Source organism: Pungitius pungitius, chromosome 11 (assembly GCF_949316345.1).
Source record: "Pungitius pungitius chromosome 11, fPunPun2.1, whole genome shotgun sequence".
In the NCBI taxonomy this organism is placed as follows: Eukaryota; Metazoa; Chordata; class Actinopteri; order Perciformes; family Gasterosteidae; genus Pungitius; species Pungitius pungitius.
Window position 1 is genome coordinate 13,229,374 of NC_084910.1, and position 25,376 is coordinate 13,254,749.

General features: G+C 45.0%; 1 protein-coding gene across 4 annotated transcripts in view; it reads right to left on the reverse strand.

The window, feature by feature from the left end:
* Nucleotides 1-2,208: 2,208 nt before the first annotated feature.
* Nucleotides 2,209-25,376, reverse strand: part of pou2f2b (POU class 2 homeobox 2b) — a 35,700-nt gene continuing 12,532 nt past the window's right edge. The window contains exons 1-16 of one of the 4 annotated variants that reach the window (XM_037453353.2): nucleotides 14,921-15,054; nucleotides 10,825-10,890; nucleotides 10,671-10,705; nucleotides 10,202-10,258; nucleotides 9,217-9,336; nucleotides 8,684-9,004; nucleotides 8,299-8,404; nucleotides 8,081-8,172; nucleotides 7,814-7,954; nucleotides 7,579-7,720; nucleotides 7,344-7,492; nucleotides 7,001-7,198; nucleotides 6,691-6,893; nucleotides 5,898-5,966; nucleotides 5,474-5,547; nucleotides 2,209-4,021 (exon numbers count right to left, since the gene is read on the reverse strand). In XM_037453353.2, coding sequence (XP_037309250.1) covers nucleotides 3,693-4,021; nucleotides 5,474-5,547; nucleotides 5,898-5,966; nucleotides 6,691-6,893; nucleotides 7,001-7,198; nucleotides 7,344-7,492; nucleotides 7,579-7,720; nucleotides 7,814-7,954; nucleotides 8,081-8,172; nucleotides 8,299-8,404; nucleotides 8,684-9,004; nucleotides 9,217-9,336; nucleotides 10,202-10,258; nucleotides 10,671-10,705; nucleotides 10,825-10,890; nucleotides 14,921-14,966 — 2,148 coding nt within the window. In that variant the 5' untranslated portion in view covers nucleotides 14,967-15,054 and the 3' untranslated portion in view covers nucleotides 2,209-3,692. Of the gene's footprint in view, nucleotides 4,022-5,473; nucleotides 5,548-5,897; nucleotides 5,967-6,690; nucleotides 6,894-7,000; nucleotides 7,199-7,343; nucleotides 7,493-7,578; nucleotides 7,721-7,813; nucleotides 7,955-8,080; nucleotides 8,173-8,298; nucleotides 8,405-8,683; nucleotides 9,005-9,216; nucleotides 9,337-10,201; nucleotides 10,259-10,670; nucleotides 10,706-10,824; nucleotides 10,891-14,920; nucleotides 15,055-25,376 lie in introns of those variants that run through there. The other 3 variants (XM_037453352.2, XM_037453349.2, XM_037453354.2) reach the window with 3 other exon arrangements.

Below are 25,376 nucleotides of genomic sequence, written 5' to 3' on the forward strand. Positions count from 1 at the left end.
TCATGTAAAAAAAACGTTGCCCCAGTCCATCTTCTTCTTTTGTGTATTTGGTTGCGTAGCTGTAAAGCTTTCAGAGTGTTCTCCCTGCGGAGAAGAATATCGAGAACCGAAGCAGCACCGCGTCTCAAAGAGCACCTCATGCTGTAACTCAGGCGGTATCTCACACATAAACTATATTTATGCATTCTCCATTGGAACATGGAGTCTCAACTTGCTTTTTTTCCCCGACTTATCATCAGGAGCAACAAAGGCATGTGTTCAGAGTGCCTGCCAAATTCTTTGTTTTCCCTTGAAAAGTCCTGCAAACGCTGAGGTGTTTATCCACACAGTGCTGCCTCTCAATATCGTGAGCATCCCCTCCCCTTTAAGAGGAGAGATGTCTCAGTGAGGAGGAGAATATCGAAATGGCTGACCATCTCATCGGCCATATTCCCTTATTAAGTCCCTACAGGACCCGTGGTTGCATTTATGGTGTTATTTGGTTTAAAGAAGTACGAAAGAACTACAGCAGGGGCAAAAAACAAATACAGCACAAATACAGCCCAGTACAAAAAACTTCTAGGAATAAATTAGGAAATAAATAGGAAGGCAAAAAAAGATAAGCAATTAAATCAACCCTACCCTGAATAAATAGTACAATCAAAAGTCTAAATTGTCATTGATAAGGAAAAAATAAAAAAGTCCAAAGAGAGATAGTTACAATTTTTGGTCTAAAATCAAGTTATCGTCATCAATGTTTTTAGGATATTTTTTTTTCTCAGTCTTTTTTGTACGTTTTTTTTCTTTTTAATACATTAGCGATAAGTAAGCAGTAGAACATAGATCTTTTTTTCTACAAAATCTATAGAAGCACTAACAGATACATTCCGTCTAAGAGTCAATGTGGAGAAAAGGTTTCACCTTTAAGGTGCAAACCCCGAATCTAAAGTTTGGTTCATGAAACGATTCTCGCCTGTCGACTGTTTTCTGGTGTGGATCAAACCAAATGTTCTTTGGATACGTTGAAGTCCAACTCTCAAAACGGTCAACTTGCCTGAGTGCCAAATTGACCCCTTTCTGTGCCCTCATGCAGAGAAGGCCGTTCCTGTTCCTCTCTACTGTGTTTGGTTTGGTTCAGTATTTGGTTTGGCATTTTTAAGGTTGCAACACTTTGTTTTTGGCTTTTTGCGTGTCTTTTTGTTCTGCCAAGACAGTCTGTTTCTTTATCTAATAAAAATCTGGAAGCTAAATTTTCACAGTATTTTTTCCAACCACCTGATAAAAATCTCTAGCACGACTACGAAAAAAATAAGGAGCTCTTGTAGTAAGTAAGCGAGTACGTTATTCCAAATGAGTAATAAGCACTAAAGTACAGTACATAAAACAGCATCAAGAGACACAGCAGAGATAAAACAGAACCAACCAACAGAAAAATAAAAAGACTTTTTTTTTTTTTTTCTTTTTAGAAGATTTCAGTTCAGTGAGGTCATTTGCGTTTATCTCCATCCAGGACCAGAGGGCCGAGCTGTAGAGAGTGAGAGGCAGAGGAGGGGAGGAATTGTCTTTCCTTCTTCTGTCCGCCCGTCTATCCGTCTCTCCTTCCATGCTACACAGTTTCAGAGCGGGGCCTTTGCTGCAGCCCTAAAGCTGACGGATAGACAGGACGGCTTCACGTCTTTCGACACCTGCATTCTGTCCTCCTCCCCTCCTCTCTCCAGCCACATTCGGTTAAGGGTTCTTTTTGGTTTGCTTCTGTCATTCCTTGGGTTGTGTTGTTTTGTTTTTTTTGGTTTGGGTTTATTTTTGGTATCCTCTTACAAAAAAGAAAAAAAAATGGTACGCCTGCTCCCAACACTACAGTGTGTCCCAATGTACCCTTCTCTCTGGGGGGGTTTGGAGTAAAGGATCAATTCCCTAAATAAAGCTTCCCCCGTGGGTTTTTGGACAGGCCAGGTGGAGGGTATTACACCAGGGGGCTTACCTCCTGTCCCAAGCCCCGCTGGGTCTTTATTGTGATCATATGTCTTGGCTGAGGTTCTTCAAGAACAGCCCAGTCTCGAGAATGCTTTGGTTTTCCATTTGAGAATTAATGGCAGTGTGAGGTGGAAAATGACAGTGAAATGTGATCGATGGAGTGATGATGGAAACAGACAAATATCAGTAAACATGTCTAGACAGACAGATATTGGGGCGTCTATGCTGATTGAAGAGGCAGGAATGAGAGCCGGCTGTGACTAAAGTTGGCTTTATTGAGTTATTTAGCCTTCAGCCTTAACGGTTATTTCTTTAAATCTCCAATCGCAGCCCTATTTCATACTACAAGCGCCATTTTCAGTACGTCAAGTTTTCTAGGGCATGTTCATTTAGCCATGGAGTCACTGATAATGGGTTATCCATAACAGGGAGGAAAGTGGTCTGATTAATAGCAAAATGTGTTACTTGCATGCATGCCAACTCTATTTTGGATCTATGGCACTTGGTAAACATCTTTTTCACCTACGTCATTGCTGCTCTCGCAGAAAAGTCACAGTAAAAACTAAAATAAAATGGAAATGGATGACAAAAATGCATATTATGAAGACAATGATGACAACACAGATGAAGTGAGCCCCAGAAGCTAAAAAAATCAATAAATAGGAGTATCAAATGTTACTAATAGATCATTAAAAAACAAATCCAAACGTTACTTCTCAAAAAATTAAAAAACAGGTACTGAAAAACAAGCCTCTGTCATTGACTTGTTAAATTACAAGTGGAGAGGAAAGCGATCCTATGCTCTTAGAACCAGAAGTAGGTAAAGAGACAGTGTCAATCATTCATACATAAGCTCCTGGCTGGTTTGGTAACAATCTTTAACAAACATTTTTAACATGTCGAACACGAAAAGCTATAAGAGACACATGGGCGGACACAGACAGGATGAGTCGATGACGGGATGGATTGGCTCTTGATGTGTGTGTGTGTGTGTGTGTGTGAGTAGCAGTAGCCGTAGAGTCCTGGTCCTGGATAGCTTCAATATTTACACGTCCTTTGAATAAAGCTTTTCACTCCGTATTTTTGGTTTTTGGTATTTGGGATTTTGGTATGGTTGTCGTTTTTTTTTTTTGTCATTGTGTATTCCTCCTCCACCTCCTCTTCGTGTAAATTTTTGGTTTAAACTCATCCTCTCGACTCATCTTCCTTCAGACCCGCAGCTTTTCAAAATATTTTAAAAAAGAGAAAACGTAAGCACAGTTCACTCCATTTTCTTTGTCCTTGCTGCCATTCCTCTGTCACATAATAAAGTTATCTTTTGTCATTTTTGGTTTATGCACTTCAACATGTTTCTCTTCCGTGTCTTTGCTAAAGAGTCATTGGCATGTTTTCCTTTAGAGAGACGGAATGGAGAGATGCCATGTAGATATCACGGGTTATTGATAAAAAGGTCCCACGTTGCCTCCTCTCCATCTATTTGGATAGATAAAGATTTTTGGTTTCAATCTTCCCCTTCTCCCCAAACCCCTTCTTCCCTCTTTCACTTCTTTCTCTCCCTCTCTCCTCTTTCATTCTGTGTATTTTTGGCATCGAAAGACTGGGAGAGAAAGAGAGAGAGAGCCAGAGCGAAAAAAAATAACGGAAGAAGGGCGCAAGAGAGAGAAAGAGATAGCTTTGGTGTGAAAGGCGAGGTTCTTGTTGCCTCCTTCCTCCCCCTCTCTGATTGGCCCAGGGCGCAGTCACTCAATCTTGGCTCCGCCCAGAGAGGGTGGGCTGTGTGCCATTTCGCTGGAGGAGCAGGAAGAGGCGGGGCTAGAGCAGGGGGAGGGGGAGCAGGGGGTGGGGCTTATGCTGCTAGCAGAGGGGAAGTGGGAGGCCTGGGAGGCCTTGGCCAGGGCAGCGCTGATCAGTCCAGCACCGGGGTTCTGGCCCATGTGGAGGAAGGCGGGGTGGTTGAGGAAGAGGGAGGAGGCGAGGCACCCTCCCTGGCCCCCAGAGCTCCCCAGTAACATCTTACTGGCCCCCTCAAGACTGGAAAGAGGCAGCTGGCCACCACTGGCTGCTAGGGCTGATGGAGGGAGAAAGAAGAAGGAATAGAATGAAATCAAATGAAACGCTGACTTAACGCTTGTCTTGTAATATCACCTCAATCCGTCTACAACGGGCGATGTTATTTGTCAATGCTAGTTACGCATGTAATGGTTGTTGCATTAAAGTTTTACCTTATTCTTCCAACACAAATCGGGATCTTTCTTCCACTCTGAGCAAAATAGTTTTGTTTCCTAAATCTGACAAAATCCTTTCACAACATGGTTTTGTGTTTTTTTTCGTTTGGTTTTTGGGGGGAATAAAAAAAACAACCACAACAAAATCCATCTCTGTGCCAATAGAATTTACCTGACTATCGTTTCCCATCTGTACAAATATAAACCGCTGAGATCAGATAAACCACAGCAACAGGTAAGCTGACATTAGTGGTCGGTTGCTATGGAAACGGGCTAAATGATGCCTCTAATAACTTTTGGGATTGCATAGCAACAGCAAAACCGTTATTTATCCCATTAGAGAAAAGGCATCCATACTTCTGAAAATGTTTTGTGGCCGCAATGCATTGTGGTCTGCTGAGGCAACTTTTGGTAAAGAACATGTTCTCAGTGAACGATCTCTCACTGTGCGAGTGTTTAGCACCAAAGTAGTGTTAAATACATAAATTAAGCTCTTTGTAGCTGTGACCCTGACGGTTTGATCCTCAGTGTTCAAATAGACCCAAATCTGCATTAAACATTTTATGGTGAATTTTCAACTCATCAACACATTCGACCAATGATGAAATGAAGAGATGAAAGACAAAAGATGCATGTGAACTCAGCCCACGCATTGACGTAATAACTGCCACACACTCACATACACACACACACACACACACACACACACACACAGACTTGATGGAATGGAGTCATGAAAGTTGAGGTCAACATATGAGAAATAAGTCATTCTTCCTCTCTATACATATCTCAGCTGCTTTGTACTGTAGATAAGCAAACACTGCTTATTCATCTACGTCTCCAGTCTGCACTCTATCAGCACCATTTGTTCCACCTACCATGCATGACTGTATTACTGCTCATCCTGCTGTAAATATATCGCTCTCTCACCTTTCTCTTCGCCACACCAAAAATATTGAAAATTAGCTCTGCTGACGATGCGTCTGTATGGTTTGGTGGTCGGTTCTCCGGGATTGCACACTTTCTTTTTTTCTTTTGCTATTCTTGTCTTATTCTCAAGTGTAGGAAGGTGTGTGAGAGGAGATGTGTCGTGCACAGTATGTGTGTGTGTGGGAGTGTATAAGTGAGAGAGAGGAGGAGAATGTATTGCCAGAGAATAAACACTCTTCTCTAAAGATTTTATATGTAGTCCTTGCTGTTTATCAGTGCTGCTGGTGCTAAGCTCTTTTCTTTTTTTCCTCCCCTGAAATTAACTTCTTTCTTTCTATCTCACACACACACACGCACACACACACCTTGGATAGTGGCCAGGGGATTATTACCGAGGAGGGCTTGGTTCATCCCTGTGTTAACTCCCATCACAGTGTTCCTGTTGTGTCACGCAAAAAAACACACACACACACACACAGCACCATACATGTGCAAGCATATATACAAACCCAGACACACAGAGGAGAAAAGGTGAGAAAAAAAGCAGGTTTAGCAGCAAGAACAAGAGGAAAGCTTTATGCGCATATAAAGAGCAGTCGTTGGCAGACGGTTGGCTATAAGGCCAATAAACAAGAGGTCAGAAATGCAGAAGGAGAAGAACATTTTGGAACATCTCATAAAATACCAAATTTATGTTAGAGGTGATTGAATAAAAGAGCACAGCGGTCTGCACCAAACGATATAGGCTGGGGCCGCTGGGCGGCACGTGAGTGTCTCGGTCGCATTCACCTCAAGTTTGCAGCAAAATCGGTGATGTAGTTAGACACGTCACCGTTCTTTTTACCCATACGCCATAAGCTGTGAACACAAGAACCACACACACAAACACACACAGGGTTAGAGTGCACTGCAGCACAGGGGAAGCAGTGGCCCAACGGCATGTTGGGACATTAGTGTGTGTGTGTGTGTGTGTGTGTGTGTTTGTCCAAACGATCCCTGTGTGAAACTATTTAGCTCCAAACTGCAGGTGAAGCGAGGGTGACGCGCTGCAGTATTCATGGTGAAGGTGTGTATGGAAATGTTTGGATGTATGTAGTGGGTATGTGCCTAAATGAACTTAGATGTGAAATCTGTAAGAAATGGTTTAATTCAGATTAATCTCAAAGTCCAAACAAAGACCTAATAACAGAAACCTTATACTTAAAGGATCAATCCACACATTTACTTCCTCACCTTTAGCAGTAGGGTTTGTTGTGACTTAATTAGGTTTTAAAATATCCGTCTCTCAATAACCATCTGGTTGAGATTTTTCCTGCCGACCCACTACATGGCGGAGGGGATGGGAGCAGAGACGGCGTATTTCCATTTCATTATCAAGAGAAGCTTCATAAAGCCAGCGTGAGGCTGGGAACTAACGACAGCACTTTGGGTTTTCCAGACTATGCCTTAGGAATTACTTTGGAAAACAAACATCCCCAAAGGCGAGTGGAAAACCCAAAGTGCCCAATACAATAACTGCTGTCAAATAACTGATAGGGGGAATCCCAGGCTGTTGCGCTGTGAGCGGATCAGTGTCTCTCACCCTGTGTTGAGGTTGAGTGTGCTGTGGCTGGGAGTGGCTGGGCTGGCCGTGCTGCGGGGAGGAGGAGGAGGAGTCACTGGGGATGGTGCGGAGCTGAGGGAGGGGTGGGTGGAGGTGAGGCTGGAAGTCAGGGGGCAGACAGGCGACATGGTGGTCACTGTTGTGCTGAGACTGGTCACGGCCTGCGACAGCTGGCTGGACATCTGGTGGAGGGAAAGAAAAAAGTCAGATTCAGAGTTCTCAGACGGATGGAAAACAGGAGCATTTTGATGAAAATATTCATCAAATGATGTTGACGTTTGACAACTACCATGTGAGGGCTGTAGCAGGGCGGTTTGTGCGCTGGTTGGGCAGTGGGGGGCTGGCTGGGCAGGGGAGGGGTGGCACTGGAGGGATTGATGCGTTTCTCCTTCTGCCGGCGGTTGCAGAACCAGACTCGGATCACCTCCTTCTCCATGTTGAGCTGCTCTGCGATCAGCAGGATCTCCTCTGAGGTAGGCTTCTGGTTCTGCAGGAGGGGAGAGACAGGAATCCTTTCAGCACGGACATGAATCAGCAGCACAATGTTTATATTAACACAAAAAGCACAATTAGGAAGAAAAAATGACAAACTAAAACCCGTTTCTTCTGTTCAATCGTAGAAATTGTCTTACCGTCATGAATGCGCGTTCCAGGGCAACGCGTACATTCGTTTCGATGCTGGTTCTCTTCTTTCTGCGGCGACCAGGAAGCCCGTCAAAGCCCATGGAGGAAGAGGACAGGGAGCTGGGGCTGGGCAAGGTACAGTCTATGGACATGGTCTCTGATAAAAGATGAGAACGGATGAGTGTCTGACTGAAGTTAACATGGGATAGTCTATATGTAAAGTACTATTTGATGAGAGCTCACCTGCATCATTGAGCCACTTCTCCAGCAGTGGCTTCAGCTTGCACATGTTCTTAAAGCTCAGGTTGAGGGCTTCAAAGCGAGAGATTGTGGTCTGACTGAAGTCGTTGCCATACAGCTTCCCCATTGCCAAACCAACATCTCCCTGGTGGAGGGATGAAATGAGAACAGTCAAAACACATTGAAGCTAATGCAGCCTGCCAAAGCACAGGTGCACACTGTAGGCGTCTGTCCCTACCTGTGTGAAGCCCAGTTTGATGCGTCTCTGTTTGAAAGTGCGGGCGAACTGTTCCAGCTCCTCCAGGTCACTTGGCTCCTCGGGGTGAGAGGTCACCGAGGGCACCGTGGTCACACCGCTCACCTCCACGCACTTATCTCGCTGTACCGGGTACCACGTCGGAGGAGTGACGTGAGAACGAGAAGGAAGACAGAGATAGAGACAGAACCGTTAGCTTGTCGCCGGTGTTTCTTTTCCACTGACTAAAGCTTGAGAGTTTCCTCATACATGTGCTTGGAGTCCCATTCTATTTGAAGCAGACAGCAGGCCCCCTTGGTTTTGCTGAGGTAGCGAAATGAGATTTGGTGTCGATAAGAGTCCTGAGGGGGAAAACGCACACAAATGATCGCCTTTAATCATGACCACAACATAAAAACAGAATCTATGTTCACAATTCGTTTTGGCCCATTGACACCAAACGCTATCCCAGTAAGAGGCCTGCGCACCTTGCTGACCCTGCTGCGCCTGTGGGAGGAGGAACTGGGCGGAGGGCGGGAGCGAGTGGCCGGGCACCAACACCAACTGCTGAAGCTGCAGCAGCTGCTGGATGTCCTGTTCAATGAAGCAAGAGTGACGGACAGATTAGAACAGAGAGCATTAATGTAAGAGAGCATTAATGTAAGGACCTGAGAGGCAGATAGGCCGCGCTGTCACACAAAAAGAGAGGCTGTTCTCAGCCGATTTTGGACGGAAGAAAACGGAAAAGCGTGTGCGTTGATGCAAGTTAGAAACTCTCAATCGTGAAGCACGCAGTAGAATTGTTCTGTGGCTTGATACTGGCTCCTCAATCAAGCCGCTCACCAGGAAGAGGCTGGGATTGGCAATCGGTACCTGGGCGGTGAGCTGGATTGGCTGGGAGAGGGTGAGCTGCGGAGGAGGAGGCGGGACACTCTGGCCTGTCTGTTCCTGTGTGCCCTGTCCCTGTCCCTGGGACTGTGCCTGCTGCCCTGTTTGTCCCGCCTGCTGCTGCTGGTGCTGCTGCTGGGCTTGCTGATTTGCTGCGGCTGCCTGAGCTTGCTGATTGGCTTGGGCGGCTGCGTGGGCAGCATGAGCGGCGTGGGCTGCACTGGACTGCTGCACAGCTGCGGCCAAGAGCTGCGCCTGAGCCTGCTGCAGCAACATCTGCTGCTGTGCTGGCAACAGAGCCGTCAACTGGCGAAGAGGGAGAGGAGGCAAGACGAGAGGAGACGAGACGGGAGAGGAGGGAGAAGGAAGAGAAGAAAAGGAAAGCGATGGGTGGAAATCGACAGAGAGAGAGAAAGAAGGAAACAAAGTGTTTAAAAAGCAGCCCTGGAGACGCAAGCAGGGTAAAGCAAAGCACAGTGTGTGTCCGTGTGCATGTAACGCAAGCGTGGCGGCCTTACCCCTGCTAGTTGGGAGCCGGTCAGCATGAGCTGTGTGTGCTGCAGGGCCGTCTGTGAGGGGGTCGGGCCGTGAGAGAGAGGAAGAGCCGGGGACATCTCACCGCACTCCTCCATCTTATTCTATGCAGAAGACAGAGAACACAGTGGCAAATGTTAGAAGAACATTAATAAAAAAAGAAAGAAAAGCAACATACATGTACCTAAAACACAAATTATAAAATGAGCATCATTCCCCCAGAACATTCCCATTATCCAGTTGCTAAAAACAGCAATTACACTGCTCCCTTGGAGCATAATTGGTAGCTGTTAAAAGCATTCCTGAAAAAACTAAATGGAAACAATAATCACCATGCAGGGAACCCAGAACTCAAAACTGGTCAAAAAGGTCAATTAGGAACGTTCCCTTACACAAACTTACCTGGCTATTCAAGATCATGATGAACAGCGTTGATTGCTTAAAGTCAGAGTCATTTCGGATTATTGCTCATACCCAAATTACCCAAAAGTAAACTAATGAGAAATGAGGGTCTAGTCTGTCTCAGGCCATGAGAGTTTAATTAATTCTGCGCAAAGGCATCATCTTTCTTCCCACGATCAGGCATGTTGGAACTGGCAGAGGAGCACCCTTACAGTGTAACCGTTTGCATATGCAAATTTAGCAAATCTAACCTTTCAGTGAACGTCGTGCCATTACAAATGTAAAGCGATTGTAAATGCACTTTGTGTAAGCAGAGTGCCATCATACCCTCAGGGACTCTGTTTACATTTGGGACCGAAGGAGAGTCGACACATTGTGAACCTCAACGTCAAACGCTACAAAAGGACAATTCAATGCCAAGCAATGAATACAAAGCTGGGCCAGCTATACCGTCTATGAACCCAGTTTTGGAGATTAAAACACAAAAGATGCACAAACATAAGTCCAGACATATGCAGAGACATGCACAGGCGGTTTGGGAACATGGACAAACACACACACACACACCTTGTTGCTGCTCAGGGACGGTGAAAGGGGAAAGGGATTGACTTTCATCGACTGAGCCTAGAGGAGACAAAACAGATCTCAAATCAGAAATGACTGCCGGCAGAATATTAAATATGATACACTGTTATTTGCTTAAAGAAATTGTGGGTTTATCAATTTAAAACATATTTTGTATTCCTTTTGAACTAGTTATATTGATCAAGCTGCTACAAATGTATGGATTTGTTGCATTTGTCTGTTTTATTTCGTTGTCATATAAATAATTTTGGATTTTATACTGTAATTTGGAAAAAACCTTACAAAAGAACATCTTAGAATCCAAAAACATTTTTTACCGCTTCCTCTGTCATTACAGACTAAAGCATTCGATTCTTTTAATTTACCAAATGAATCGAGTGTAAAAAGGAGGCCACACAACCTAAATCTATGTGGGTGAAAGAGGTGGGAGACGATGGGGAGTCAAAGGTACCTGGTGATTTGATTCAGGTCCATTCCGCTCTGAATCTGTGTGGGAGGGGAAGGAAAAAGTGACAAATGAATCACGTGCTGAGCTCAAAAGTACAAAATATCTGCTGTGGATTACTTATTATATACAATACATGTGTGCTTTGGGCATATCTTACCTGTAGCCTCCATCGGTGAGTCAGCCCCTATTTTCTCGATTTCTACTGGCTTTGACATCCTGATATCTGTCACAGGAAGACACACCGATAAACAAGTCAGCGAAGCTCATTCTTAAATCTGTGCCAGAGAAACATATGCAGCCCAAAGCGGAACACATTTAATATCGATGACGAAATGGGAAAGATGATGTCCATGGGCCTCGAGTGTCGCTGGGGTTTGTGTTTTCAGGTCACGGAGCAGGCCTACAAACCGCAAACAGTGTGGCTGAATCACTCACTAGTTCAATACGGCCCTCATTCTTTCCAATTAGAGGTTTAACAAAAGCGTAGGTTGACCCGAGGTGTTAGCTTGTTCTAAATTTAACTTGAGGCGTTTACGTGGGGGCAACACATCCCTTTGTGTGTCATCAGTCAGTGTGTGGTGTCACATCACTTCTGATACTGTTTTGGGACCGTCCCTTTGGGCGCAGGGAGGAAAGCAGGAGATGTACGTCTCTAAATGGGTCTATTACAAAAACACATTTAGACCCGCAGTGTGGGAAACATGGGGATTAGGATCCTCCGAGAAGAGTGTGTGTGTGTGTGTGGGGGTGGGGGGGTGTGGTGGGGTTGTGGTTTACATGTCTGTGTGTGTGCGTGTAGAAGTTTTGTTTTCTTAATCACCCAATAGCGTCCACTCATTGCAGAATGTTTTATTTTGTCTGAAACCACAAACTGAAAGACTACTTTTTGTTGGGTCCATTTGAAACCTTTTTTTCTCTCTTGTTCTCCCCCTTCCTTGAAAAGCTAACACACACACACACACTCTCACACACGCACGCACACACACAACACATGCAGAGCTACTTCCCTTTTGTGAAAATATGCAAATCAGCCCAACGACCAACTAATTATATCTGCCACCTGCATAATAAACTCTCAGTCTCCCTCCTCTCTTTTCTCTCTCCCCTTTCTCCCCCTTCCTCTCCACTTTATCTTTGCTCTCTTCATCCTGTTGATTCTCACGTTACAGATGAGGTGGGCACTGACACTTTGGCACACTAAACATTTCCCCATATGCATATTGCTCAGCTTTTATCAATACATCACACTAAATACATTTATACTGCTGCGTGGCTTGAAGAGGCTTGGTTTCCACCATCAGGGGGCAGCAGTGACACATGGAGCGGATGACTGCTCCACTGACCATCAGTGACCTGACGCCACTTTGAAAAAAGACCATCACCTGTCCCGATCTTTGTAAAGACCACAACTTAAAAGAGAAAATGAGCCATTTCCTGTTAAAACACATTCACTTGTGGGATTTGATGCACTGTCTTTAGGGGAAGGGGGAAGTGGCTATCTGCTTTAAAATCTCCAGTCTGCCGCCACATTGGCTATAACTTGTATACACACACACCCACACAACCACAACAGGGTTTCCTCAAATAGTATAGTCTTCTGCAAAAAAAACCTAATTTGGTCATGTGGATGCCAACCTCTGGTCGGCCTAATTTTATGGTTTAATTTGTGGGTTTCCAAAATTACATACGACTGCTGTTTTGGTACGATTTGCCTTCATGACCATTGGGGAAACCAAACAACTGTCAGAAGTTGCTCAATTTCTGCTGACAATATGAGCTCTTCCTCTCAAGACAAATTTAAATCTTGACTAATCGTAATGTGAAACTGTGTATTTCGTCTTCCACAACAACGGACTATCATCAGTATCTGCAGGGTACAATGTTCCAAAACCAAATCCACCCTAAAAAAAAATGACCGTCTTTAATGTGAAGGTACCGAAGTGCTGCTTCTTGCCATACAACTCGCCTGAGGACACCCGGGGAAGGTGTGTATTGATTCATGGTTGAAATGGCCTAGCATGGTTGATAATGTGGTCAGTAATACAGTAGCGGGACAGTAGATCAAGATGCTGCGTCTTTTTCTCACTTCCCCTCGCAACTTCCCCTTGTACCGGGTTGAACGCAGAGTGCTAAACCCAACACTTACTGTCAGCGAGGCTATTAATATTAGCCTGCTCTCTCCCCCTATCATTGAAAACCTGCCCCCCCCCCCCCCCCCCCCCCCCTTTGACAACACATCGCTGCACACACGCTCTAATAATTTAGGTCAACTCAATACAATTTTACTCAATTTGTTGAGAATACTTTTTTTTTTAAATATATATTTTTCCATATATCTGCAAAAACTTTCATTCACAGAAGACAAAAAACAACGCTAGATTGTGTCTATTTCGTCCCCCATCGAGATGTTACTCTAATCCGACGGCAGAACTTTGACCACTGAGACCAAAGATGCAACATATTCTGTGTCTCAATCGTAACAGAGAAAAATGTTCTGCAGTTTAATTGTGTGTCATAAATAATGTGCACCAAAGAGTCGGCCATCTAACTCAAGCAAAATGAAAAAATGAGTCGACATCACAGTTCAAAAATTAAATAAAGAGCTGAAGAAAAATACATTTGATTTGAGTGATGAAGACAACAATAGAAAACAATAAAGAAGACGCTAAAGGATAACGTGACATTGTTGTTTCAGTTTCAAAGTTGTTGTTTGTATCAATAACGCCAGAGAGAAATGACTAATAACTAACTGATAAAACACTTCATAAATGAAACCCAGCTGGGATGTACACAGATGTCACTGCGGAGGGCCTTTGTCAACTAGAAGTTCAGCAGTTTGCAGACTCATTCTTATTTAGTGACAAAACATTTGTCTCTGTTGACTCACGAGTGCGGTTGTAAATGCAGGAGGAAAGAAGATGATGTTGAAATGTACTTGTATATTCACATATAATCCTGGCATTAATTAATAAAACGGCAGAGCTGTTTAATCAACCAAAATGTAGATGAATGCCCACTCATTTTTAACCAATCCAAATGAATAATGATACCGTTTGTTTTGCATGAACCCTTCTGCGCTATTTACACTAACTGTTTCATTTGCATTGTGATTTATTCTAGTTTGTCGCAGTTTGGTGTTCGGGATGCGTCACTCGGGTCAAAACAAACGTACCAAAGGTCACAGCTGTGACCATTTGCGTGAATGTGTGACTCTGTTTTTAATCACTCATTTATTAAGAAAAAGTGGCATCTAAGAAAATTGGAATTTTCAAGAATTGTACCGTGACATCAAAGACTAAAAAGTATGAGTTAATTAACATTTAACAATGTATTTCCGGTAGTAGGTGAGAAAGCAGCGTGCTGTGCTTTTTGTTGGCTCGTGTTTGGTACGTTGAGAAGCCCGAGCTGACCACCAAAACAAGGCCGAGGGCAAGAAGAGTCCCATTCTTCTGTTTATTTTATTGGTTTAAATAACTCATTTGACACCACAAGTTATTTAAGGAAGTTCCTCTTTTGATTATCTTTCTTCTTTTTTAAATGAAAGTACCTTTGTTTCTGAGTGTTTTTGAAATGTCTTTTGAATTAATTGACGTACATTTTGAATTTGAAAAGGGCGAAAACAATAATCAGCGGAAACGTTCCAAAAGCCTCTAACACACACACACACACACACACACACACACAGAAAGTTAGGACCGGTGTCAAGAATGACAAAAAATCTATAACATGAACACAAATGCCTGAATGCTGCTGCAGTGCTAGATACTTAAAAATAACGAGTGTTGTATTACACTAATCCCAATATTCACAAATACACATTTTGAAAAGCTTTTTTTACTGCTATTTTCCCTGTGATGTTTTTTTTTTTACCATTCGCTACATTTAAAACAAATTTGAACACACACGCAGAGGCATGCTATGGACTGGCCAGGTGCCTGACCTTTCCCACTGTCTGCGACATCCATCCATCCATCCATCCATCCATCCATCCCTCAATTTCTCCTCCAACCGCTTGCTCTTTGAAGTTCTCTAATTAGCAGAGCTTGTTAGACCGAGTGGCATTAATCAACCACGTGGACACAGTTCTCGTTCGGTTTCTCTCACACACACACACACACACACACACACACACACACACACACACACACACACACACACACACACACACACAAGCTTAATTGGTCTTAGTAATTAAAGGCCAGCAGAGAAAGAGAAAGAGAGAGAGGGAGAGGGCTGCACACACAGTCACTCACCTGGCAACCACATAGCGAAGAAGTCCTTTGCTGCTGTCTTGGTCATATCTGCGTTTGTGTGAGAGTGTGTGTGTAAAAACTCTCACTCTCACAACCTCTCTCTCAAACCCCAAAAGAGGAGTGTATTAAACCATATGCTTGAGAGGATTTCTCTCTCGTCCACACCCCCACACCCTCCGAGCACCCCCCCCCCCCACCCCCCGCAACACAACAGGAAGTAAGCCTCAAAAGAGTTGTAACTGCACAGAAGAAAAAAAAATACAAAATACAAAACCGAAGCAAAAAAAGAGGAAAGAGGGATACCACGCAAGAGGTTAGAGAGTGGGAAGAAATATACGAGGTGAGAGAGAGAGAGGGAGAGATAGAGATAGAGAGAGAGAGGGGGCGACGGAAAGTGATGGCGCGGCTGGAAACAGCCACTCACGCACACACTCACACGCAGGCACACGCACGCACGCCGAGAGAGAAACAGTAGGCATCACACTCGGACCACAGCGCGCACCGTACGTCTCCACCACACGCGTGACACAGTGTTGCCTCTGAAACCTCGACAACGACGAGCCGCCGGAGCGGAGTTCCTCTCGAGCTCGCGCGGTGTGGTCGCGTCCTCAGCCGACGCGAGGAGGGGTGAGACATCCTCGAGCTTCGAGTGTTTTTTGCCAGCCGCAGCTCCACTTTGGAAAAAACTCACTGTCACAACGCGCACTGACCGACCCACACTGTGACGAATAGATGTGGCCCCGCAGTGGAACATTGTAGATGAACCCGATAGGAGCGCGCGCGCGCCCACGAGGATTTAACCGACCGAGGAGCTGCGAAAATTAGTGAAATAATCTGTCATCGGGGAATGAGCTCAAGGAAGCAGAATAGCATGTTTCAGCAGAAATAATTGCCTAGATTTTTAAATGTGAAAGAGCCGATTTGGTGCTCTGACGGGAGGGCGGATTAGCCACAAGGGGGCACTCTTGATTCTCTGTGATGAAGGAACCAACTCCGTGTACACGGGGGAGGGGGCAAGCCGGACCTCTGATCACACCCCTACCTCCTCCTCCTCCTCCTCCTCCTCCTACTCCTTCTTCCACGGTCCGAGTTCACTAATTCAAAAGCTAACGGCAGCAGAGTTCCCAAGTTTAACCTTATAAATACTTGATGTGTTGATTTACAACGGCCCAATGTGCTGCTGGGTGGACGCTCACAGGTGCATTCGGCGCGGGCGGTGCTCTTTATAGAGAGACATCTTTTACGTCAAAATACTAAAATACAGACAAGTACTGATGTTCAGAGAAACGTCTATCTTAACTATGAGGACAATATCAGTACATCAGTATCAGTACGACTAGGGTAACTAGACCTTTTTTTAAACTTCTGAATGCACAATGTATTTTGGTAAATAGCAGGATTTACAGCTGCAGCGCTTATTTGATTAATGATTAAGTGGACCTTAAGACAAAACTGACGGAGATTGATTCATTAATCACTTTTTTTATATTTCAGGCATGAATTTGCCCTTCTGACATTTTAGTTTTTGCTCATTTTATTTGGCCTGATGATTGGACAAAACAAGGGATTTGAGATAAATAATTTATTGATTAAGGATCATCAGAGAGCTTGTGTTTACAATTGCTTTTTTTCTGTTTTGTGGTGCTTATCTAACAAACACTGGCTCTCCTAGTCCATACATTAATGTACAAGCAAACTTAACACTAATTCACTTGGACCCCTTGTTTTTGTGATAATCTTTGGGCCTCCGTCGGGACATGAACGGACAGACGGGCAGGCCTGTCCATGGACTGCGACAGACTGCACGTTGGGGAGGAGGCGTTTCTCTGGGTCAGAGGTCGTCTGGGCAGCGTGGCTTTGGCCGTGACCTTTGTTCAAACTCCAATCTACCAACCTAACAAAGTGTGTGTCATTGTGCGTGTCTGTGTGTGTGTGTGTGTGTGCATATTGACAATGTTTGAATGGCTCCTATAGGTGGATTGTGAATGTGTGTTGTGCGTGTGTATGTTAGTTCATGGCCATGGGGGGCCTTCCTGCCCCAAGGAGCCTTGGTTACCATGGAGACCAGACCTAGCAACACTCCAGCCTCACCACTTAGATGACATTGCGGTGACTGCAAATGGTCTCAATTGAAGTGGACATATCACACTTCCCTATAGGAAACAGTGATATTATGAACTTGGAAAGTAGCATGAATATATATAATTAGAAGTCAGTATTTGTTTGGGGATTTTTTTATCAGGGAATACAAGTTATTTTGAGAGTGGCGCACCGCTAGAAGTTGCGTTTCTAAGGTAATAAACACACACACACACACACAAAATCTGATAGTGGGACCCCAGGGAGAAGGATGGGGGAAGCCGAGGCCTCTAGAGCGCCATCAATCACTCCACTGTCAGAGAGAGAGAGAGAGAGAGAGAGAGAGAGAGAGCAAGGCAGGTACAGAGGGTGGGGGATTACTCAGAAGGGAAAAAGAGGAATAGCAAAGGAAAAGAAAGGGAGGGGGAAAAGGAGAAGCGAAAGAGTGATGGCAACAAAGGTGAAAGATGCAAAGACAGGAATCAAAAGATTGCAGAGAGGATGTTTGCTGGCGCTGAGAACGCTCGGCCTGTATAGTGGGTCGTTGCAGGGACAATTCAGAGGTCTCCAAACCAGTTCAGTTTCCCCCCTGCAGCCTTAGGCCTGATGTGCACACTGGCTTCTAATTCATATAATCCATCATATTCCTCTTCCTGAAGAGGGAAGAAAGCCCAGCTCAGTGATGGACACCCCGAGTCCTATTCACAGCCTGACTCCCTTCTACAAGGTGAGAGATTTAAAATCTAGTCTGGTGTAGGTATGTGTGTGCGTGTGTTTGTGTGTGTGTGTGTAGGTGTAGCTCCATGAGGAGTTGCAGGATTATAAACAGTAGGTTTGCAGTGTGGAGACTACAGAGGTTGAGTTTTTGTATGGGAAGCAGCAGGGGATAAAACACACTCACACTGTTGGCTACCATGGGACGTACGCCACCTCACACACATGTACACACCGCCTACACTTTTACAACACCTATTCCTCTCCTGTCCCAATACCTTTTCCTCTCCTCCTCTCACACCATTCCTTTCTGTATCATCTCCACAGCCCATAGGGAGCCAGGATGGTCTAGACAGACACATCTCTCCCACGGCGCTTCCAAGGTTGAAGCTCAAATCTTTTGCGTTTGCTTCTCTCACCCCCCTCTGCTTCTTCTTCTTCTTCTGGAACAAGAGCAGGACCGGTGGTCTTCATCGCCAGCTCCAGGAGCATTGAGGCCACTTTAGACCAAAACTGTTCTCTAACACTAAAAAAGTGGGCTGTGTGAAATAGGCCTTGATATTTCCCCAATTAAAATATAAAAAAAATGAGTGTACTTTACTCCGACCCACCCCTCTTTCACCTCGGCTTGTTCTTTACCTGCTTTGCCTCCTCTCATTCAAACCCTCTCATCATCATCATCATCATCCCTCTATTTTCTTGTACCTCCCACCTTGTCTTTCTCCAATTCAAACTTTCTCTTCCCCTCCGTTGTCTCTCTTTCTCTCTCAGACCTGCTGGTCAGCAGCAGCTGTGACATCACCGGCCACTGCTCTCTGCTCGGATTGGACACTCGGCCACGTTGCCAGGCAACAGCAGTGAAAGGTCTCAGTGTGTATGTGTGTGTGTGTGTGTTTGGCGTCCGCTTGTATATGTGTGTTTATATCTGTTTATAGCGACGTGAGTGAAAGGTGTGTGAGCGGTTTTCCTCGACTTGCCCTTTATCTGTGCATGAAGAATGATCAGAACAAATCTACTTCTCTGCTTTATCTCGGATCAAAGCATGTAGATGATTGGGCTGCTTTGCCCCTCTCATCCACCACTGAAGAAGAAGGATGTGTGTGCATTGCGTTCATGAAAAAAGAAAGACGGCATGAGCAGGCGCGTCACCCGAACTAAATAAATGTGTATGTTTGTGTAAAATACAGATATGTGTACGTAGTCCATGTGTGTGTGTGTGTGTCTAAATGTGTGTGTGTGTAAGCCCCCGGGAGCGGGTGGTTATTGTATCTGACACAGCGGCTCTTTCTCGCGCCTCATATTTCTGGGCCGATCGATTCCTCTGACTCCCGACAAGACAATAATCGCACCTCCTTCTCTCACTCCATCACTACCATTATTACTGACCTCCCCAGGGAACGAACAGGGCGGAGGGAGGGAGGGAGAAAGGGATGAGGAAGGAAGGAAGGAAGGATGTACGCAGGGTGAGGAATGAGAGGGGGACATGGAGTTGACAAAATGAACCTATGATGATGAAAACGCAAAAAGGGACCATGTTGAATACAAACGGGCCTAGAAAAGGGACACCGGAAGGCTAAAAATGAAAAGAGGGGGAGAGCAGGGAAGTTGAGGTATGATGATGGAGGGATGAGGTACGAGGGTGAAAAGCGAACAGTGGAGATAAGAAATATGACATCTGTGTGAGGTATTAGAGAAAAAAGCTAAAGCGTAACAGGAAAGGACGCAGAAGGAGGCAGGACAGAAAAAAGAAAAAAGGCCTAAGCAAAAAACGGGCAACATAGATCACAGCGAGGAAAGAAAGGAGGACACAAGTGAAGGAGTGCAAAGACACAGAGCGCCGAGCGGGGGGGACAATAACGGAGAGAATTAGTGGAGAGATGAAGGATTCGGCTATCTTCTTCTAATAAAGGAGAGAATGAGAGACAGGGAGCGGGGGAGGGAGATAGAGGGGGAGGGAGTGGTGAGGGTTAGACTGAGGTGAAAGAGGGAGAGAGAATTATATAGGAACACACACACACACACACACACACGAACACATAAATACAGAGCACGGCTGTTGCGCTGTGCAGGTCAACGCTCAGAAATATTATTAAATTGACAGGAGTACAATAGTTGATTGGCAGGCTGACTCCTGCACAGCCATTCAGTGGAGAGGAATGGAGACAGCGAATCACACACACACATATATGGACATACAACTACACCCACACACACACACACAACAATGCATGCACATCTGCATTTTCACACAACAATCAACACCACATCACAGAGACATACATACACGTACACACACACACACAACAATGCATGCACATTTGCATTTTCACACAACAATCAACACAGCAGAGACTCACACTCTCTCTCTTTTGTCTGTTTTGTGCACGTATGTGTGCGTTTGTCTGCATGAGACTGTCACTGCCGGGTCTCTGCTTTGAATCCAGATTACAATTACAGTAATTGGCTCTCAATTCAAGGGATTGCTTTTTGACCCCCTCACCTCTCTCTCTCTCTCTCCCTCCCTCTACCCCTCACCCATCACCAATCATTTTACCTCTTCTTCTATCCTCCTCATCAATATTCCTCCGCCTGCTCGGTACCTGTATCGCTACATCCATCTTTCTCTCCGAGTGCAATTCTTGTCCCTCCTTTCAGTCTCTCCTTTTCTCTACCTTATCCCCCCCCCCCCCCACTGCACACACTTTATCCCCAGATATAACTGTTCTACCTCCGGTTTTCCATGCATCCTACTCCCTGACTGTTATACTTCTTTCCCCCATCACCCCACAATTGTTGCCACTTTTCCTCCCTCATCTCCCTGTTTCTACTTTTCTCTCAGACAGTTAGGTTTGCAGAGAAATCTATTGTATACTTTATTCATGCCGTATGTATTATGTTCAGCTATACAGTCTGCGGGATATATTGTGCATTAGGGGAAAAGAAGGTGAAAGAGCAATAGATAAAAAGACGGTGGTAAGAAAACGGGGTGATAGAGGTGGTGGTGATGGTGTGTTGGGGAGGTGGTGGTGAAGCGAGCGAGGGGGAGGAGGGGGGGTTAGGAAATTGGTCTGGCTAGCGGAACAGCTTTTCACCTCTCTCTCTCTCTCTCTCTCTCCCTCTCTTTTTCTCTCTCTCACCCTCTGTTTCTCTCTCCCTCTCTCTATTCTGCTTTGTATTCTGCAGAGATGACAGGGGGAAAGCTTTATTGCTCCGAGTTTGTATCGATCGGGGCCCCTCTTAGGGGGGAGGCTGGGGGACGCGCTGAGCAGGCCCTTTCTCAACGACCGCAGCTCCAACAACCCCCCCACACACACTCCCCCACCCCCACGCTCTCCCCGAGCTGCCCAAGCCTCCCCTTTTTTCCTGCCCTCCTCCTCCTTCCAAACCCTTCTCTCGCTCGCTAGCACGCTCTGAAATTCAAATTCAAGGCTCTTATTCTCAAAGGTTATAGGAGAGGAAGAGCACCAGAAAGCAGGAGAGATTGAATGAAAAAGAGATGGAGGCGTCTGGCTTCTTCCCCTGACTGAGGCCCTGAATGGAGCCGGGATCTGATAAGAAGAACCCACAAACACAAACAAAGGGGGAAAGAAAAAAAATAAAGGAAAAAGAACATAAAATTACATCAGCCACCCCCTTTACTTCCTCATAGCTTCTACCCTCCCACTAACTCCCCCCACTCCCGTCCTGTCCTCTTCTCTACTGTATCTCCATTTTTTTCCAAGGTGTGAATGATTTTGTTGACAGGTGGAGAATGAGTCAGGTCTAAACATGCACAACACTCACTGTCTTTGTTAGAGAGACTAGGAGAGCCAGTATCCCCTAGAGACGGAAAGAGCCCCCGAGGATCGCACGGAATGCTCTCTTTATCTATTTCAATGACTGCAAAATACAAAATAAATGAAAGAAATCCCCTTTCACTCTCTTATTGTTGCAAAACCAAAGTCAAAATAACAAATCACGGAGCTTCAGGTTTGCTTTTTCACCTCTTCTGTTTGACAAGCATCAAATAAAAAGCCACAGCCAACTGACCAAACACTTGACTCATACATGGAAGAGTCCTGGCGTAAACACACACGCACACACACACACACACACACACACAGACAGACAGACAGACTATTTATCCGTTAATGGCATGCAGCGCTGCAGCGAGGCTCGGGAGAAGAACAGATTGTCCATCAGGGGGTTACAGGGTTCAAGTCCATGACCAGAGGGCTAGAGGAAGGTTAGGGGGTTGTAGGTTCAACTCCCAAGGGGAGAGGAAGATCCCTGCTGTCCGACCCCGGCGCTCCCCACCCCTGCACCTCCTCCAGGACAATACAACCCCACTGCTCCACCTCCCTCCTTTTCTCCTCTCCATCACGCTGCTGGCTCTTTTAAGCCCTGCTTAGTCTGATCACACACGTGTAAACCTGAGCCTATGGCCTCCAGACTCTCTCCATTTGTCTCAGATGTGCACATGCACGCGCATATGGAGGCCTACCTCACAAACAAACACACACATTCAATCATACAGATAACTCTCGTTGTATTCATAAAACTCAAATGCACGTGCACAGATCAAACACACACGTACAAACGCTCCTGCTATCTTCTGTTTTCCCATGTATAAGCAAATCTTTTTTTTTCTTAAATGGATTCTCTCCATTTCAATTTCTACTTACTCCCCTTGTGGTAAAGACCAAACAGTTGCATGGCACTGGCGCAGCTATCAGTAGCAGCAGATGTGAGTGGATACGAGATATCCGTGTAAACATTGGATACATATACTGTTTATGTATAGTGATTGATATTGCTCAAGAGGTTTTCAGCACCAGATTGAGTTAAGCGATAAGGTACTTTACCTGGGTGTTACACGTCTGATGCATAGAAGAATGCCCCCACACACATACAGTATGTGTGTGCACAATCATACACGCACCTGCACATGCACACACACACGTGTGCACACAGCACATTACCTGCAGGCCTGTAACCTTTCTTGTTGGCTGCATGCATTATTAAACATGCAGGATTTCAGATGTAGAAAGAAGAATGCTGCACTGCGTCCAACTGTGGACCTTGTTCACTCCAGTCTTCACTCTTTTTCTTAAAACTCTTATAACACTAAATATTTACTGAGCATATTGTACAACATATTGTAAATGAATGTTATGGTCTGTGCTGGGAGAGGGATCATTCTTCTGACCTAGTTTTTTGGAACACCATTGGAAGAAAAATATAATAATCTTTGAGTATATTGTAATTCAAGTGGAATGAGTGAAAGCTAGACTCCTGCCCAATGGAGAATATTGGCTACAAATGTAAATGCACATAGACGAACCTTCAGGTGGCCAAAAACCAATGGCTTTTACAACTTTGAAAAATAAGGATTTTCAAACTCTCTGAGACTAATTTCTGATCTTAGGGAATTAAAATATAAATGCACTCCAATGCTTTATTAAAGGCCGTCATTTTCTTTACAAATCTACAAATCTGAAATGGATAAAATAAAGCATGGTTTAGAGCTTTCTGCTGGTCAAGGATGTCATCACCAATGACAAATCCTATTTTGGAGATGACAGGTCACAGGTTAGATGGCAAATGTACATTGTCACCCTCCTTGACAGTCATGGGACAGAAAGTGGCCGTAACTTGGCCGGAAAACCGCCGGATCCCAGTGATTAACCAAAAGGCCCACACACAGAGACGGGTCGAATGGAAACTAAACCACAACGTGAGCGCTGTGTGTGTTTACATCTGTAGGGCGGGCGGGCCGGGCCCTGGCTCTCACGGTAATCGATGAACGGGGGAGGAAAGGGAGGCAGCCGGCAGGGCGGGGATGTGTGTGGGGGAGGGCGGGTGAGAGAAAATCGGTAAAGAAAGCAGGTTATCTCTCGTGATTAGGGGAGGGGGAATCCCCGTCTGAAGGTGGAGGAGGGCGGGGCGGGTGAGGAGGGGTGAGGGAAGACCGAGGTTCATTGATAAAAAGTGAGAGGGGGGGGGGTGGAGGGGAGAGGGGAGACTATGTTTGGCATCGAGAGAGAGCAGACAATTATCTGTATTGATTAGAGCGGCCCAGTACTGTGAAGACTGAGAAAACTATGACTGGATCAATAGAGAGAGAGGGGGGGGGGGAGAGAGAGGGAGAGGGGGAGTTAGCAGATAGACAGACCAATGGAGAGAGATAAAAGATACATATAATGCCAAACATTAAGAGACAGAAACATAGTTTATGGTGCAAAGCGAGGACCCAAGGTGGCATAATAGGAGGGGAGTCGAGGGGGAGACAGCGAGAGTCAATGAAAGCACGAGGAAAGATGCATTACATTGTTGATGTCATTACTCTTTATCATTGATTTGTCAGCACGACCACAAAGTTCATTCAACAGGCCCACCAGAGCCCTCCCATCACCACAGCACACAGCTGCGCATAAAGAGAGGGCGGTGGGGTGAAAAAGGCATTGACTAAATACACACTTGATGGGCAAATTTACAGTGGACTGCGGCCGCGGACAGCGCCATGAATTACACATCATTGTATATGGTGTGTAATATATGCATGGTCCGATTCAATTAATAAAGTGTGGCAATTAAATCACAGCGCAGATCAGGTTTCGTTTTTTAGCAATGAGGTTCAATTGCATAGGACAATTCTAAACCAAATGTATGCTTATTACCTCATTTAAATACGTGCAAATGGCAGCAGTGCAGATATTGCAGGGGTGAATTTAATCCTTTGCAGGTGTTTGGACAGTTACACATTTTATTGTTGTCTTTCTTGTGCAGGTTTAGCGGCCACTAAAAAGGCACAGTCCTCGTGTGGATTTTGCATGGACCATTGAAACTTGTTGACACGGGCAAACCTGGCAAACCAGAGGACACTGACGGTAGGTAGAGCCCTTAATTTAAGTGTCCCATGCTGTTCCTGCTCTTCCTGCAACCAGAAACATACAGACATGACGATATAGAATTTTTTGGAGGGAAAGTCAAGAAGTAACATTGTTAAATCGCATTATGAATATATTTAATATATGTATATTTATATATATATTTGTTTTTTTACTGCAACTGTGTTTTTTGTGCTGTCATGCATTTGTTGTGTGTCGAATGGGCAGCTTTGATAGATATCAGGAGGGAGGCGGTGCTCAGGTAAGGGGCCTTGCTGTGGGCCTTCTTTTTGTCGGGAACAAAAAACAAAATGGTGGAACAGAGGTGGAACAAAAGATACAGGGGGGAAAACAGCACAATGACAACCTGTCCTGAGTAAAAGCATCCTGCCGACACACACACACACACACACGCAGACAAACACACGTTAACCCCTAAACAGAACCCACTGAGTGTGTGGGGTAGAACCCACTCACTACACTTCCGGTTGCAACTTACATTTTGTGTAATCCTTGACCCATTACCCAGCATGCACACACACACACACACACGCAGGGGACTGCATCTGTCATTACCTAATAAATAAATTTTGAATGTTACAAGGTAAGATAATTCAGCTTCATACCCTCTTCATATGTCAAGACACTGAAAGGGAATGTATTCTCAGAAAAGGTTTATACAAAAGCAAACAAATGGATGAAAAAAAACCTCAACTCTGAATGACGGTGCCGGGCTGGATATTGAGGAAACCTTTGGTAAGGGCAGAAAATGTCAGGTTTGACAAATGACCTTT